At 45.2% G+C, this 15,910-nt stretch overlaps 1 protein-coding gene across 8 annotated transcripts in view; it reads left to right on the forward strand.

Annotated features, from left to right (window-relative positions):
• LOC1271242 (slowpoke-binding protein) overlaps positions 1-15,910 on the forward strand; it is a 45,201-nt gene that overhangs the window by 10,551 nt on the left and 18,740 nt on the right. For 5 of the 8 annotated variants that reach the window (XM_061654614.1, XM_061654618.1, XM_061654620.1 and 2 more), the window contains exons 2-5: positions 356-432; positions 7,460-8,082; positions 9,409-9,522; positions 9,934-10,098. In XM_061654614.1, coding sequence (XP_061510598.1) covers positions 412-432; positions 7,460-8,082; positions 9,409-9,522; positions 9,934-10,098 — 923 coding nt within the window. In that variant the 5' untranslated portion in view covers positions 356-411. Of the gene's footprint in view, positions 1-355; positions 433-482; positions 6,222-7,459; positions 8,083-9,408; positions 9,523-9,933; positions 10,099-15,910 lie in introns of those variants that run through there. The other 3 variants (XM_061654615.1, XM_061654616.1, XM_061654617.1) reach the window with 3 other exon arrangements.

Consider the following 15,910-nt stretch of genomic DNA (forward strand, 5'->3'; position numbering starts at 1 on the left):
CTTTGCAGCCCAAATCACAGGGAAAGCCCCTGCAAAGTATGCAACCCAAACCAACACCCTGGCTCAAACTCATGCAAAACGCTCGTCAAGTGTGGCAAATGATTTTGTAACTCGTCTATCCATCGAATGTAAGCTCCCAGCTTGCATAGATGTTTTCCAGAGCGTAAAATGGTGATTACGGTGTTGTGCCCCATATGCCCCTCACACTCTACAGTATCACATTCGATGGCCTATAAATGAGTTGGCTCGTTATTTTTCGTTCATTTTGCTCTTCCACATTGATTAAGTCTCTCGTTCACTCTCATTCTCTTTCTACCCCTCTCTCTCTCTCTCTCTCTCTCTTTCACTTTCCCAGGGTGCACTCTGGTGTACGGTCGGTGTCATCATATTCGGCGCTGTGGCTGTGATTTCATGTTGGATAAAACGATGCAGGTAAATATGGCTACGGCACTGGGGGATGGTAATGCAGAAGATATAAAAAAAAGAGCTGGAACGCAACGGTGGTGGAAATCATTGAACAAGAAAATGCTGCTTGCTGAACAAGCACCAGCAACACACAGGCAACTCTGCTCTCTCTCTCAATGATTCCACCACCATGTGCTGTACCATCCTGGCACGGGTGGTATCCCCAAATGGGAACGTTTCGTTCAGGGCGCAACGAACGCAACAAGAACAACAAACACAATCCCAGAACGGTACAAATATTGGGGCACAGTGAATATGTACGTGTGCATGTGTGTGTGTTTACCAATGTGTGCTCCCACAAGCGAGTGCAATGTAATGAAATGCAGTGAAAGGTGAATTGTGCAAAAATATGCCACATAAACAGTGTGTCAACAGTCAACGCTGGGCTGGGATTCGGTACTGTACGTGCTCGAGCGATTGCGTTCGTGCCTCGTTCCTCTTGTTTGCTCATTTCCTTCTCCGTTTGGTCTCAACACGACACGACGACAGGCAGCATAAAATGTTGCAACACTGGCATGTTTCACCTAGGCAGCAGCAGCAACAGCAGCAGCAGAGCACCGTCTGGCAGGTGCTGTAAAATGTAACAATCGATTCTGCTCTTGGGAAGGCGACGAGGAGAGTGTACTGGTGGCATTCAATCCATCCGGCATCGAGGGAATGGAAAAAAGAGGAACAAAACGAACCGGTTACAACAAATCAAACACAGTCTACATGTAAAACAAAACAGTATACACACACACACACACACACTGACGAAAGGGCAAGGGATTACGTGAGAACTTCAAATCAACTATTTCTGACAGTGCTTCGGGGCAGCAGCAGCAGCAGGCAGTTCGCTTATCGAATCAAATCCCTACTGCACCCTACTGTGGCAGGGAGTAGTGAGTGAAGAGAGGGGCCTTTGAAATCCAATTCAAATCACATTTCACAGGGCCGTAGCTCTGCGTTGTTGCGAATACGTAAAATGAAATTTACATCTCGATTCAAGCCCTACAATGTCCATCTCTCCGTTGCGCCCTTCCGTTCCGCTCGGTTTGCATTGTGTTCGTTTTTTGTTCGTTCGTTTGCTTATTTTTTCCTCCTTTTTGAGGGACTACCAACGCGGCATCGCTTGATCGCTAGAGAGCGTGCTCGAATCGGCTCGACCGTAAAGTGTGTTAAAATTGGGAAACTATGAAAAGGGAGGAACAGCGCACAACCCGAAGAGGGTGTTGATGGGTAATGAATAGGGAGAGATACTGCAGCAAAGTGGCAAAGGAAAGAAGGCGATACAAATTAGCATTTATTTGGACTGCAACTACAATGAGTGTCAGCGCTGAAGTTGCTTCAGCATCGTCAAAGGAACTTGTCTCTACGTCAACTTATTACGCTACGCTTACTTCACCAAGTACTGTACAATAGTTTGCTTGATGGAAATGGCAAAATAAAACGATATACAAGGTTTTCTTTTTTTCGATTATCCATGCCTGAAAAACACATTGCCTCCAACCTCAAACTCTTTGCCACACACTTTCAATCACAACCAGTTTTCATTTGCATACCTTCATCTAAATCCATCCCATCCATTCCGGTAATGAAATCCAAGCATTCCAAACACATCCGGTTATCCATAAAGGAAGGCTACAGATACATATGCTGTGGCAAAGGTACACGAAAACAAGCCTTACCCATAAGGCCTTAAGGTGATGGCTTATCGACAGGCCGAATACACAAACGAGCGGAATGATTGATTATTTTGTAACCCCTTGGAAATTGATTTTAGATTATCTGTCCTAGAATATCACCCGGAAGCATCCAACCTTACCGCCTCACAGTAACTACTTTTTTGTTCTGATCGTATTTCTTCTGCCATGCAAATGCAAAAACTAGCCGATTTGGTGTGGTCAACCTCTTTATAACCCCAACGGAAAAACAAACCCAATCACACAAGAGTGTCCCCTCGTTTGCGTTTTGTATCATTTAGTGAATCGATTTGTCTGTTTGTTTGTGCCCATTCACCCCACGAGAAGCGGGTTTTGGTGTTTTTTTTTTCTTTTTTTGGGAAATGACCTTGTCTCGTAACGACTTTTTAATGATGGTTTTACACTTCGTCCCGTTCGAATGGGTTCTTTTAAGGATGCATGGGGAAATGAAATCTCTAGAGCAAAACACGAACACCCTGATCCTGATGAATTGATGGATTTAAATGATAATTTTCTTTGTCGTTAAGATACAATACGTTACAATCTGCTCGAATTTGCGAGTTTAGAGTCAATCTAATACGTATCACTCGTTCAAACAATCGCTAAACTTCGGCTTGTACGTGCTTTCGACACCGATTGCATACTGTGCAGGCGAATCATCCCTAAGCGCCCGCAGCTATGCAATTTCCATAGCAATCGTAAGGCGAAAAGGGAGAAATTCAACCCGAACTTCCGATTGCAAAACTTAAACCACCACAAAGTTCATCCAACTCATATATGCTCGCACGTGCCCAGCCAAAGCATTTCCCCCACCACAAACTGTGAAGCTCGTTTGACCTACAATTCCCGTTCGGAATGGCACCATTTTTGCATGTTTTTTTTAGTATCACACTTGCTGATCTAGATAGACCGATGCAGCTGAGTGAGTTTGAAATTCACAAACCAAAATCACACCACCCAACGCCTCGAGCGCCTTGCATATACGTCCCCACACACAATACTCTACACCTCGAGCGTACACATGATTTATTATTCATGCGCACCCAGTTTTCGTTCGTGCCGCACGATACCCTGGCTCCGTCGGTCGGTGACACTTTCAGGCCATAATACGTGTCCATAACCGCGAGCTGAAGGGCTACCCTCCGATTTTCCGTTCTAGAGGAGAGCTAAGCAGCCGGATCAGCGACCAGTGGATCAGTGAAACGTCCGCAAACGACTGAAGTGTTTTGTCGAAAACCACCGCCGCACACACCGCATTTGGAAAACACTGGCACTGGAAGATGTTTTATTTTTACCATTTCGGGTAAGCAGCTTTCCAAATCGAGCAGGGATTATGCTGCCATTTTCCCCGCAGCAACAGCAGCACAATGTTTATCTTCATGCATGAGCGAGCCCGGCTGCACAATTGCAAAGTTTTAAGTGGCTTCTTGAGCTACCCGCCACTGACCTAGGCGTGCTTCAAGGCGACAAGGAAACACGGACCGAACCTTACCGAGAGCCGCCGAGTGATCTATTTTACTTTTCCTTTGTGTGTTTGCGTTTGCCACGCTCACTCCGCCCCGCCGGAGTAATGCACAGCGGGACCCTTTTCACGTTTTTGGAATGAAACCGTTCATCCTACCCTATTCAACGGCGCAAAAGAATGGAGAAAGGTCAAAGGGCTAACGAGCATTTGCTCGATCGTAATTTCTTGCTGCCGTGGGCAAAGCACAGACCGCAACTTTGGCCGCCTCGTCGCTTACATTACAAGCGGCCCACAAGCCGACCCGCTTTACAGCCCACTGCGTTTATCTCTGGCGTGTAGTGTACCCGGAGGCGCAGTGGGTTGAGAAAATTATAATTCCATCCCCACCCCAACCCGTCCATCCCGAGCACCGAAACGCCCATCCAAATCTAGGTTGATAACTTCATACACCCGCCCGAAGGTTCGCTTTTGTTTTGAAATTTTAATTTTGACATTTCGCGTCCATTTTTGTGATAGTACCAAAGGCGGTGCCAAAATGTGTGTGGGACGCCACAACTGGTGAAATATGGTGCACAGCGCAAAATGAAACCAGCGCACACTGCGTGCTGCGTGAAAAGGCGGCCGTTAAAAGGCCTGTTTCGCTGACCGTGTTGCATACATTCAGGCGCTACGAAACAGTGAGCTTGAAAACGCCTTAGAAGCATTTCAAAACGCAGTTCACTTTGGCGACACACAAACACACACACACACACACTTCGGACACGATACGGAGAAAGCGTGTCAACGTGTCTGAGACGTGTGCTAAATCTCATTGGAAGTTGGTGAAATGAAATTTTAAAAATTCATAACCTAAACCCTTCCAGCAAGCACACACACACCCAGCCGGATCCGGTGGGAGCTCGTTGGACGGGGGGAAAGTCCAATCCATCCGTCTGCCGGTCGGCCGTGTGCTCCATCAAAGTGTCATTTAGTGCTGGTCATCTAGCAGGCGTTGCTTGTGGGCGACATGTTTGTGTCCACTCACGGCCTCTCTTGCCATTCCGCCCCGCCTTCCCCCTCGTACTGTTGTTTGAAAGAGAAATGTCAACCAAGGACGCATCGGCACCGTCTTGGAGTAATGAGACAGTCTTTGTCAGTGACATTCGCACCAACACCGCCCAACACACGGAGCTGATACCCGAGGCGGGTACACGCTGTATCATATACGGTTCTGTCGTTTAGCTTCTTTTCACCTCTCCAAGGTGCCATTTCTCACCCAGGCACGCGCTTCCCCACACAAACGTATGGCTTCGTATGGTTTTTGCTGTCAGGCAGCAGCAACATTCAAAGAATAACCACCGCTTTCATCGTTTAATGGCCAAAAAAAAAACAAGTCAAAGCAAAACCCGTGCGGCGAAATGCTGTACCCCGCTCGCTTCAAAGGTAAATGAAAACCTGCCCACGGCGTACGCACTTGCATACTTGCAGGCGCTGCCAAATGTCAAAGGTCATATCGGGCAGGAGCGAATTTTGAGCGAAATCGTACACAGAGCGCCACGTCCCTCCCCCGCACCTAATGCTTCCCGCAGCGAGCAGAGGTGTTCAATCATGCTTTTCATGAGTGTTTGTTTCAGATCGCTCAGAAGAGGAAGAAAAATTAAAAGAAATGAAAAAGCCACTCTATTTATTTTGCCATTCTGGTGAGGACCCGTGATTCGGGCGTACCATTTCCCAGGAATCGAACGATATTTCCACCGAATACATGATTAATTAACCTGGCGGCCTCTGATCGGCAATGAAGTCATCCAAACGATTGCTAACCCAATCCCAATAATGGCCAAAAAGACACATGAAACCTAACCATCACCACCACCGCCACGCAAACACACACACAGCCATGCGAAGGCGTGGAGGCGAGCAAATGGCAAAGGCAACAATTCGCCTCGAAGCGAAATAAGTTTCCTTTTTTTTCCACCGCCAACGCACGAAAACCCGGTTCGGTCGGTGTATATTGCACCAACACGCTCACTCGTTACTCGCAAAGCCAACCCACCTACACACACACACACACCTTGTAAAGCACTAAACGGCCCCAGTCGAGCTAGCGCGTTTTGCGAGCTTGATGGCTTCAACGACCGGAGCCCAGCGTTCATATCCGTTCCGTCCGTCCGTCGACGCTGACAGGCAGTACTTTCGTGTGTATGGTTGTCGCTCGCTGCAGCACTGCGTTGTAACGTGTACCTGCGATGGGTTGTGCGAGGAAAGTGCTGTGCGTGTAGTGTGCTGTGGTACGAACAACGTCACGTCGCGGATGTAAATGCATCCGTGGGTCTGGCCTTCCGGGAACGCACAAGTGCTGCTGCCGATGAAGTTGCGCCTGATGGGGCAAGGTTTACGCCTATTTGAGCACCCCCAAAATGTCGATAAACGGCTTGTGAACGGCGGTGTGTGCGGTGTGAGCGTTGCAGCTGCCACCAACTCTTCCGTTGCGGACCAGTGGTGCCACCCAGCAGTGCGTTAGCGGTTACAGTTTCTTTGTGGAGCGTTCGTTTGCAGCGTTAAACTGTGGAGATTTCGGCCGAAAAGTGAAAATAAAGCGGCTTCCGACACGCGGATGGTGGTGATGCATGGTAAATTGTTTGTGTTTCGCGAGTGCAATTTCTACCCCGCCCGATATTACCTTTTTTCTGTTCAATTTTGTTACTAAAGCTGACACAGCGGAGTAAGAAAGTGGAGAGTTTGCTGACAGGTGCCTTACCTTGTAGACAAGGATGTGCGTTAGTAGTGGAGATTTTTGGGCCAAAGAATATAGGAGTATGATGTATTCACCTTTCTTTTTGTACACAAAGTTATAGAGGAAGTTATTTTAATATTCTAAAAGCTTTAAATTTAATGGATATTTTCCATTCATGATTCTCAGAATAAGCTTCAATCATGAAATAATGCTGTAAAAGAAGAAACTTTGAAGTGGTAACATGACACGTACCTAGTACTCATTTTAAACACATTTATTTAACAGATCAATATTGAAACTAGATAAGTACCTCAGATTAGTGTCTTCTAAAGTATCTAAACTTTAGATTTTTATAAACAACCTTCTTACCGAACTTCGTAAGAGTTCTTTGAGCTAATTCGTTTAACAAAACATCCCCCCACCCTCTAACCTTAATACAAAAACTCACAAACCACTTCGGTGTCCTTAATTGTTTGATTCTTAAAGCGTCGCCACGTGACGGCCGGCACACTGTGCCGCCCGGCAAACGGCTGCAGCTGTGAGCCTGTAGGACTTAATGCGCTTACCTGCTGCACGCTGCTCTAGAGCAGACAAAACGCGAGCCAACACGCAAACAGTCGCCACTGTTGCAGCTAGTGACCCTCGTGGCCAAACCAAAGCACTACACGTGCATTGTACAGGTGGCCACCTAACGGGGCTAACTTTGCAAAGCTGGTCAATGAGCCGCCCGTACGCTGGCGTATATACATGGCCGGTTGATTCCGGGGCACGATTTGTACCCCTAAACCCGGAGTGAGCATAAAGAAACTGATCAATTGCACGTTTCCTTAGTCCCGATGAACACGTGCGTAACAAATGCTGCACACTTTTCTGTTCACCAACCAAAAAAAGAAAGCAAAAACTCTTACCAACTCCCTATTCTGTGAGTCCGCTCTCTCTCTCTGTCACAATGTCGCACGAATTGCACCGAAAACTTCTCCTATTACTTTTATGGGGGCTTTTCGCATTAGCAACACGTGGTGCACGGCCGGTGTGCTTCATTCGAGAAAATCAATTTTAGAAAACGGTTCCTCCTTAAATTGCCTCCGCGTCCCAATTTGCGGCACCACTTTAAACACTGACCCTGCCTCCTAGGATACAACGAACAAACAGCCCCCGTCAGCGGCTAGAGCACAGCAGCAGCAGCAGCAACAGCATCACAAACTTCATCCCGAGCAGCAGCAGCAGAAAAAACTGCGCACGCCGGACACGTCATCCACCCTTCTTCCATCGCAGCAACAACCGATCACGGTACAAAGGGAACAACTGCTACTGCCAACGGCACAGCCGTTGCCACAGCAACAGCAGCAGCAACAGCAACCATCGAAACCGCTCCAGCTGCACCTGCAGCCGGAGCAGCAGGAACCACTATCGGCGATACAGGAAAAATCAACCGAACACGTCCACATCTGTCCCGCGCCAGCGCCGGCAGCACCGGGCAGGGTCGAAACGCCGGGCCCGAAAACCGGACCCAAAGACCGGGACCAACCGGCCGTCGGGCCGCCGGTGTCCTTTTCCTTCTACAAGACAATCAATACGGTGATCAAGAGCAGCCGCAAGATCATAGTGCGCGTTTGCGAGGTGACCAATGTGAAGACCAAGCTCAAGATGTTCAACCTCTACTCGACGATGAACAAGCGCAACGGCGCGGACGATAAGGAGGCGAAGGAGGTCGAAACGACCGGTCACGATCGGTTCTGTCAGGAGCGGCCCTCGAGGTAAGTTTTCAACCCGGTGGGCCCGGTAGTCGTGGTGGTGTTGGTGGTGGTGGTGGTGGTGAAAGGTCAGATGAGTGGCTCTCGGTGGAGCGTAGTGCAGCGAGCTGGTAGCAGTGAGTTTAAGAGTGGAACGAAAGGTACGACGGACCACACGGTTTAACGAAAATGGACAGTTTGACAGTTTTAACCTCAGTTAAAGTGCTTTCCATCCCGTAGCTCTAAAATCGATGGTTATCTGGAAAATGCAGAGAAAAAGTAAATCTTTCATTCGTGTTAGGTACAGTGTATACCCTAAGGCGTAAAAGTAACACATTGTTCGATAAAGTTGGAAACAAAACTTGGCACTTCGTTTATCGTCAAACATTACACACATTTGGAATTTGGTTCTGTTTGGTTGATGATGTGCTTCAACTCTTCTTCGCCGACTTTCCCTGTTAAAGCTTTAGTTAAACAGCATTTAAAATTATGTTCCAACGATTGCATACATGTAGGCGTTCAATGGGCAATTCTAATTAGCTCCACACTTTAACGCCTAAAGGTATGCAATTTGCTAAGCTTTTCATTCCCACCAGGCCTCTCGCGCGATGACGCGCAGCGAAAATCGCTCACAAAATCACTCACCATAATGAGTTTTGCAATTGCAAAATCGTTCATAATTTACTCCGCACGAACAACAATGGTGCTTTACAATTCTGCTGCTTCTTTTGTGCTTGGAAAACTCTTCGTACAATAAACAATAATTTAACCCTCACCTGCTCCCCTCACCACCACTCTATAACTGCATCCCTCCTGCATCTGCTGCTCTGTATACCGGGAGAAGCTTTCATCTTCTTCAATTATCACCACCATCACCGCCAAGCCTGGCAGGCCTCGCCCCTTGCCACTTGAAAAAAAAAGAAACACAACAAAAAAACGAGAAAAGATGCATCACGGCACAGCGCGATTGCACGAAGCTTATTAAAACTAAAATTGTGTTTTTGCTTTCTCTCTTTCTCTTCCTTTTTCTTCTGCCATCGCTCTCTCTCTCTCTCTCGCTCGTTTTGGCTTCCACCATAATCCACCTCGAATGCCTTGTTTGGAATCTCTTGTTTTCTCTCTCTCTCTATTTTAAATTCTCACTTTACCACACGATTGCATTCGATTGCATCCGCATCCTGTTTAATTTCCTAACCGTTATACCGTTGTGGTTGTGCAACTGCAAACTGCTTCCGTTTGTTTTATTTTTCCTTCTTCTGCCTATGCATGGGCACGACGGCTTTTATCGCGAAACTACCACAAACCACATCCACAAACACACATACAAAACACTCGTTAACCTTTGCTTAGGTCGAGCTACCGGCGGAAAAAGAGAAAAATGCGCCGTGCCCAGTCGGCGGCCGAGTTCCAGGAGCCACGCACGGAACCCCCGCTTACCGCGGCCAGCAAACGCATGCTGTTCAGGTAATTGAATGCTCCACCATTCCCCTCCTCTTTAATACGCTTTTGGGTTCGCTTTTTCCTTCCCTTTTCCCATTTGAATAAACCCTCAGCTCAGCACCATCATCACGCCCTCCGGGGCCGTACGGGACGTGGCTTTCGGATCCTATTGTTTCCAGTTGCCTTTGGCTTGCGCTTAATTGTTTGCCCTTTTTCTTTGTTTGTGCCTCATAAGTTCTGTTCCCTTCCTTGCCTTTCTTTTTTGTTGTTTGTGTGTTTTTATTCTGTCTGTGTATGTGTCTGTGTTGGTTTTTTTCTTTCCTTTTTCACTCCTTCCTCTCCATATTTCCATTCACTTTTCACGCGAACCATTTTGCGCTTACCGCACGCGCCACTCTCTCTCTTTCTCTCCTCTTTCTCTCTTCATTATTGCAGGGGTCGCTCCATCAGCTCCGAGCACGACAACAACTCGGAAACGGAACATTCCGAACGATCGCCACTGGTCAGTGCCAAGCTCGATTCGCTCGCCAAGTTCCTGTTCAGCCGGAGCCTGCTGCAGGAAGGCACGAGCGCGGCCAAAGAGAACGATTCGCCGACAAGGTTTCTATGCCCTTCATACTACTCCATACCTACTGCTACTACTACTACTACTACTACTACTTCTTCATACTACCTACTAACTTCTACTACTACTACTTACTGCTACACACATGTTCAACTGTGCCCTCTACCATACCATAGCTACTATTACTTATCCATTATTACTTTATTGTTGGTTAATGTTCTGTATCTGCATTTGAGTGTACACATGCACAAAGTTACTCATCACACAAACACATGCTCACATTAGCTCACTTATCCCACTGTCTTCCCTTAATTTCCATCGTTCCTAGTCTGTCTTATGAGAGAAATATTTTGTGTTGCAATTTACATGTTTTTTGCAGTTTTGACTTATTGTTTGGCCCTGTCATTGTACTTTCATTTTTTTTTCTATTAATATTTATTTTAATGTATGTTACTTTTTTCATTCTTTTAGTGTTTGTTTTATCCCCATCTCTGTTTAATGTTTATATGTTCTGTTTGTCATTTTCAGAGAATGCTCATTATTTCACTTTCTTTTTTAAAGCATTTTCATTTACTAGTTGTTTAATTTTATTCCTTTTTATGTTATTCCTGTTTATACATTGCGTTGAAGGACGTTTACGTTCAATTATTTTACTTTTTAACAACAAAACTGTTTGGTTATAAGTATCCTTTTCTTTGTATTTGTTCTATCTATTACATTTACAAACCATTTCTGTCTATTATTCTTTCATTTTTCTGTTTCCCTTTACGCCCATACCTCGAGAAAAATCTTACACACATCCACATCCATGTACCACCACACCCACATCTAGTGATTCTGTTAGCTTGCTGAACAGGTTATAGATAATTCATTCGATGAAGCCATATGCCATATAGCTCCATAATACAAGAATGAGAACAGGGCACAATGCAAACGAATACATACCAGAGAACCAAAGGTCAAGAGTCTGTGTTTAATTGTTCACTCCGTTCTGTGTTTGCTCGCGTTATTGTTCGCGTTAGTCGTTACAGCAAAACCCGTGTGCATTTCTTTCTCTTTCTCTCTCTCTCTCTCTTTCTCTATTCGTTATGAATTATGTTTATTCATTTTCACTTATTAGGAAGCTAGTACTAGTTGCTTTTCGAATCGATGATTAGTTTTAGTGTTTTGTTAGGTTTTTTACATTCTTTTTATAACTCTTAGAGTAGTTCTCATGCTATGTTTGTATGAAATTGTAAAGAAAAATTAAGCACAAGAATTCATAATGCTGTGGGAGACAATTTTATGGTAATTGGTAAAGTTATGGTAAAGTTACTGTTTTGCCATTTTTTTGCATCCATAACGAGCGATCAAGCAATTTTCCCTTTTTAAAGGTTATGAAAAAAATACCTTCTCCGATAACAATTCAGATGATACAAGGCTACTACCATGATAAAGTCCAACACTTTGCTACTTTCTGTGCTCAAATGAACTTCTCGCTTCCTACCTTCCAACACAAGGGACAAGGAAAACTTGTTCGCCATAAATATGGCTGCTCCCCGAGGCGTAGGCACCGCGTGTTACACAAGATTTCCACAATCGGGCAAATCCTTATCAGCGCTCGCGGCACTCGTAGCCTAAAGAACAACAAGAACTTTTATTTGCCTTTTGCGTAAATGATAAATAGAAGCTAAAAACCCGAGTATGGTTCATAGTGGGTTTTTTTTTATCTCTCATTTCTCATGGCCAAGCAATCGACTCTGGCCTTACTGGCTGGACTGGCGCAATTTTCTCGCCTGTTGAAGTACGCTTTACCCTCTTTCTCTTTCTCTCTCTCTCCATTTCCACCGTGTTAAATGAATGACTTTTTCCAAGAAGCAAAAAAAGGGGTCAACAACTCGGTACTTCACACTAATTGGGATTCGCAGCGTACTTAATGTAGCTCACCGCATCTCATCAGCCAACGCCACCATCCTTTGCCATCTTGAGTTGGGCTTCAGGATTGGCCCAGCGATCATGAAATCTATAAACGGGTCAGAGAAGCTCTCACTCTCTCTCTCTCTCTTTTTCCCAATGGAATACAAGCGAGGCGGAAAATAAAAATCCACACGCTGAAACGGTGAGGCCCACCGGCGGATGAGACCGGTACCACGATCCAATTTCTTAGCCCCCAAGCTCTCGGGTACATTTAATGAGTCTAGGCCAGCACACACACAGCATACACAGTAGAGCTCGGCTGAAGTTGCTGAATTCCCTGACAGTGGAAAGAATGCTTGTCTGCCCGAGTGGCGCGGCGTTCTTGTGGACGTGTTGCCGGTTTTGGTTTGGTTTTTGGGCAAAAGTTTTACCAAAGCGGCAGGAATTCCATTAGGGAGCGTTTCGTGTTACATTATTACTGTTGCGGTTCCGGTGCTCTCGGGCATTCGCCTGTGCTCGGAACTAAAATTATCAGCAGCGGCATTCGATTACAACCTTTTACACACATGATTGTATGTTTGTCTTTATATAGACTCCTTTTCGTCCCACTTTCTCTGTTATTTTTTTTCTTCTTCTTCTGTACATTATTTATTGTTTTCTCTTATGTTTAAGATCCTTCTTGTGTATTATTTTTCGCCTCTGGTAGAAATATACTTACAATATACACTCCATAATTGAAATGGGTTTAAAAATTTAGCCACAAGTAAAAATCAAAAGCAAGCAATGTCGAACACACCTCACTCACAATCACACTTAAAACACACACAAACGCAGACTAATCTAATTGAAAAATATAACACACGCACACATACACACTCACGCACACCAAGTAACTAAGTAGCAATTAATCAACAATAAGTAATTTAGTAGTAAGCTAAGCTCTTTCCTCGCGCTACTCAACCGTTCAAAGCCGAATTGTTTTGTAATTGTGTTGTAAAAGCAGAACCGAATTACGAGCCACAATAAAGACTAGCCCACCCAGTGCTGGTGGTCCCAAAAAAAACTGAGAATGCATTCCAAATTTCCTTGGTACAGCGGTTGGCGGATAGATGTCGCCCCGACCTCCTTTATCCCCGGCCGCTTGTCGATCTGTCAGAAAATGAGTTGTCAACACAGAATGAAACCAAACACACCTGTCAAAGTGGGGAATTAGTACAACGTTTAGTACACACATTCACTCATCACAAAAAAACACACATATACACACAATTACACCAGCTATTAAGAAGGAAAATCCTTTTGACACAAAACCAAGCGGGAAAACAATGCAATTAAATGCACTTATCGGGTACCCGTGTTACCTCATGATCGGATCGGCAACTTGTATTCGATAATGGAGTGTGAATTTGTTTTGCTATTGTTGCTATTGTTGCTCGAAACTCAAAACAATTGTTTACTTAATGTGTTTCCTTCCTTTTCTTGTTTTGCTCACTGTTCTGTTAAGTCGTGTTTTGTTTAATTACCTATCCGCAGGACTCCACATAGCATAACACGGAGCGCAACATAACAACTGACAGCTGCCAAACGCTTCAGAAAACGCTTCTTTGCTGGTAACATGTTTTGAATATCCTTAGTAGGCAGCTCATTGCTCGCAGAAAAGCTACCAACCTACTGCGATGACCGACAATTCATGAAACGCTTTACTTCCTTTCCCAAGCGTTTGGCAGCTTTGTGAAGCGTTTGGCAGCTGTCAGTTGTTATGGTGCGCTCCGTGTTATGCTGTGTGTAGTCCTGCAGTATTACTATATTATTCTTTAGCTGTCATCTTTGACCACTTGCATTATTATGTGTGACCTTTTTTCCTCTTGTTTATTTGTCACTTTTTTGTAATATTTTTCCCTTTACTGTTCATATTCATCTTTAGTGACTACATTTAGTATAATGTTTGTGCAGTTTATTCTAGTTATTTTCTTCCATTTTTATTTTATCTTTAACCTATTTCTGCCTATTATAAATAAGTTACCTTGGAGTTTTGTTAGTCTCAATTTCCATTGCATAGCCAATAACACCTGGCTGCAGCCTATTTCAAACGTGCAATGAAGGGTTTGGATTTTACACACACACACAGAAACCCCCTCCAAGGTTAAGAGCTTTCTTGCCTTGAGTAACCTGTCATTCATGGCACATGCTGCTCCTTTTCCTTCTCCGTTCATGCCCTTGCACACCCTGCTCAATGATGGATAATTTAATGGATCCTTCCTTCCTTCCAGCCAAACACGGCTACCTTCAGCCATTTCCGCTGCATTGTTTTGCTTCCTAGCCAAGGGGCAATGCATCGTGGAGCAATGTGTACCTCACATTCCCCCAGCCTTCTCGCAGGGAACTGAAGGGCCAGAGTGTGTGAATATTACATTACACATCGGTTTCGAGGAAACTTTCGTGTGCTAATCTCCTCGCCTGTGCTATATTTATACCACCAAGACCTCGAGTACTGACTGTGGCCAACTTGCGAAGGACGGCTGACAGGAGGGCCTTTGCACACCTCCGCTGCACGCGGTGGGGGAATGTTCACGTTATCAATTTAGTGTGAAACTTTTCCCTTCCACCACTTCATCTGTCAGTTACACCCCCCTCCCTTGCCCTTTGCGCAGTCTTTGCTTGTCGACGTCAAGTGCATTCGTTCGCGCGCGCACACCGTTGCGCCTTTCTCGCTATCTCGATCGTTGAGCGCGTTTCACTGAGCGGGCTGGAGTGAAACAAATTTCACCGCCCTTTTTTGTCATTTATTGCTTTATCTTGTTGGTACAGTTATTGTTTTCTTTCCTGTTTGGTATTTGGGGCTGTCTTTATTTACTCCTACGAAACTTCCCCGTTTTTCGTTGTGGGAAGGATCGTTAAATTGTTGGATTACATCTGTTTTATACCTTTCCCGAGCTAACTGAAGTGTTTCTCTTCAACCCTCTCTCTCTACCCTCTCTCTCTCTCTCTCTTTCTCTCTCTCTCTGTTTTTCTTTCTCTTTTCAACAACATTAACTTCCCCCAATTCACTTGTGTGTCATGTATGTCGTCCGTGTTGTGCTGTTGTGTCGTTTACGCTCGTTCGATTGTGTTTTTGCCGTTTTGCTGTACTCTTCTACTCTTCTTAACCCGTAAATCCGTTTTCCCTCTGTTTCAATGCTTACCACTTCCGTGAATGTGACCGTAAACCGTTATGAGTACAGTGTAAGAGTTGTGTCCATTGCTTTGAAGCTAAATTCGATTGCCACGTGTGCAATTGTTTCGTATAAAGAGTTTAAACGTATCTACCAAGCAGTCAGGCAAAAGGGATCATTGTTGCCATTAATCTTTTAGAAACGAATGCTCCATATCATTTTATGATAATTTAAAAAGTTTAAACCTTACCGGTGCACCCGTGAAACATCCCTTTTTCTTTTAAATTAGACGGTACCGCTATCGCGAGCGCTTCCGTACTGGTGGAGGCGCCTGGTCATTGTCACCTGCTCAAGTGTTTGTGTGTGGCCGTGTAAGGCGGCACTAACACGATTAGTGGCAGCCCTTTTGCATGTTCTCCGGGGGGGGGGGGGGGTGCAGTAGCACGTGGACAGCCGCGGTTCAATGGTACAATAATGATTATCGACAGCGCCGGGCTCTGTGTCACATGGCACCACGTGGCACTCCGACAACGTTCAACAAAGAAGGGAACTGTATTGACGCGTTGTGTGAACAGCATTTTTACGTAAAATAATAAATTCTCCATTATCCTCGATTGTCTGGGCATGGTGGATGCTCTTCCTCATCACTCGCCCTCCATACCATGGGGTCTCTAAGGGCTTTAGTTTCTAGCGTTCTCTTGTACATATACTGCTCGAAACTGCTCGATTTTTGTCAAATTTAGCTCTAGCGCACGTATTAGACGTCAGTGAATTCCGTTTCTGTTTCGATTAGAGCTGC

This window comes from Anopheles gambiae, chromosome 3, assembly GCF_943734735.2.
Source record: "Anopheles gambiae chromosome 3, idAnoGambNW_F1_1, whole genome shotgun sequence".
Classification (NCBI taxonomy): domain Eukaryota; kingdom Metazoa; phylum Arthropoda; class Insecta; order Diptera; family Culicidae; genus Anopheles; species Anopheles gambiae.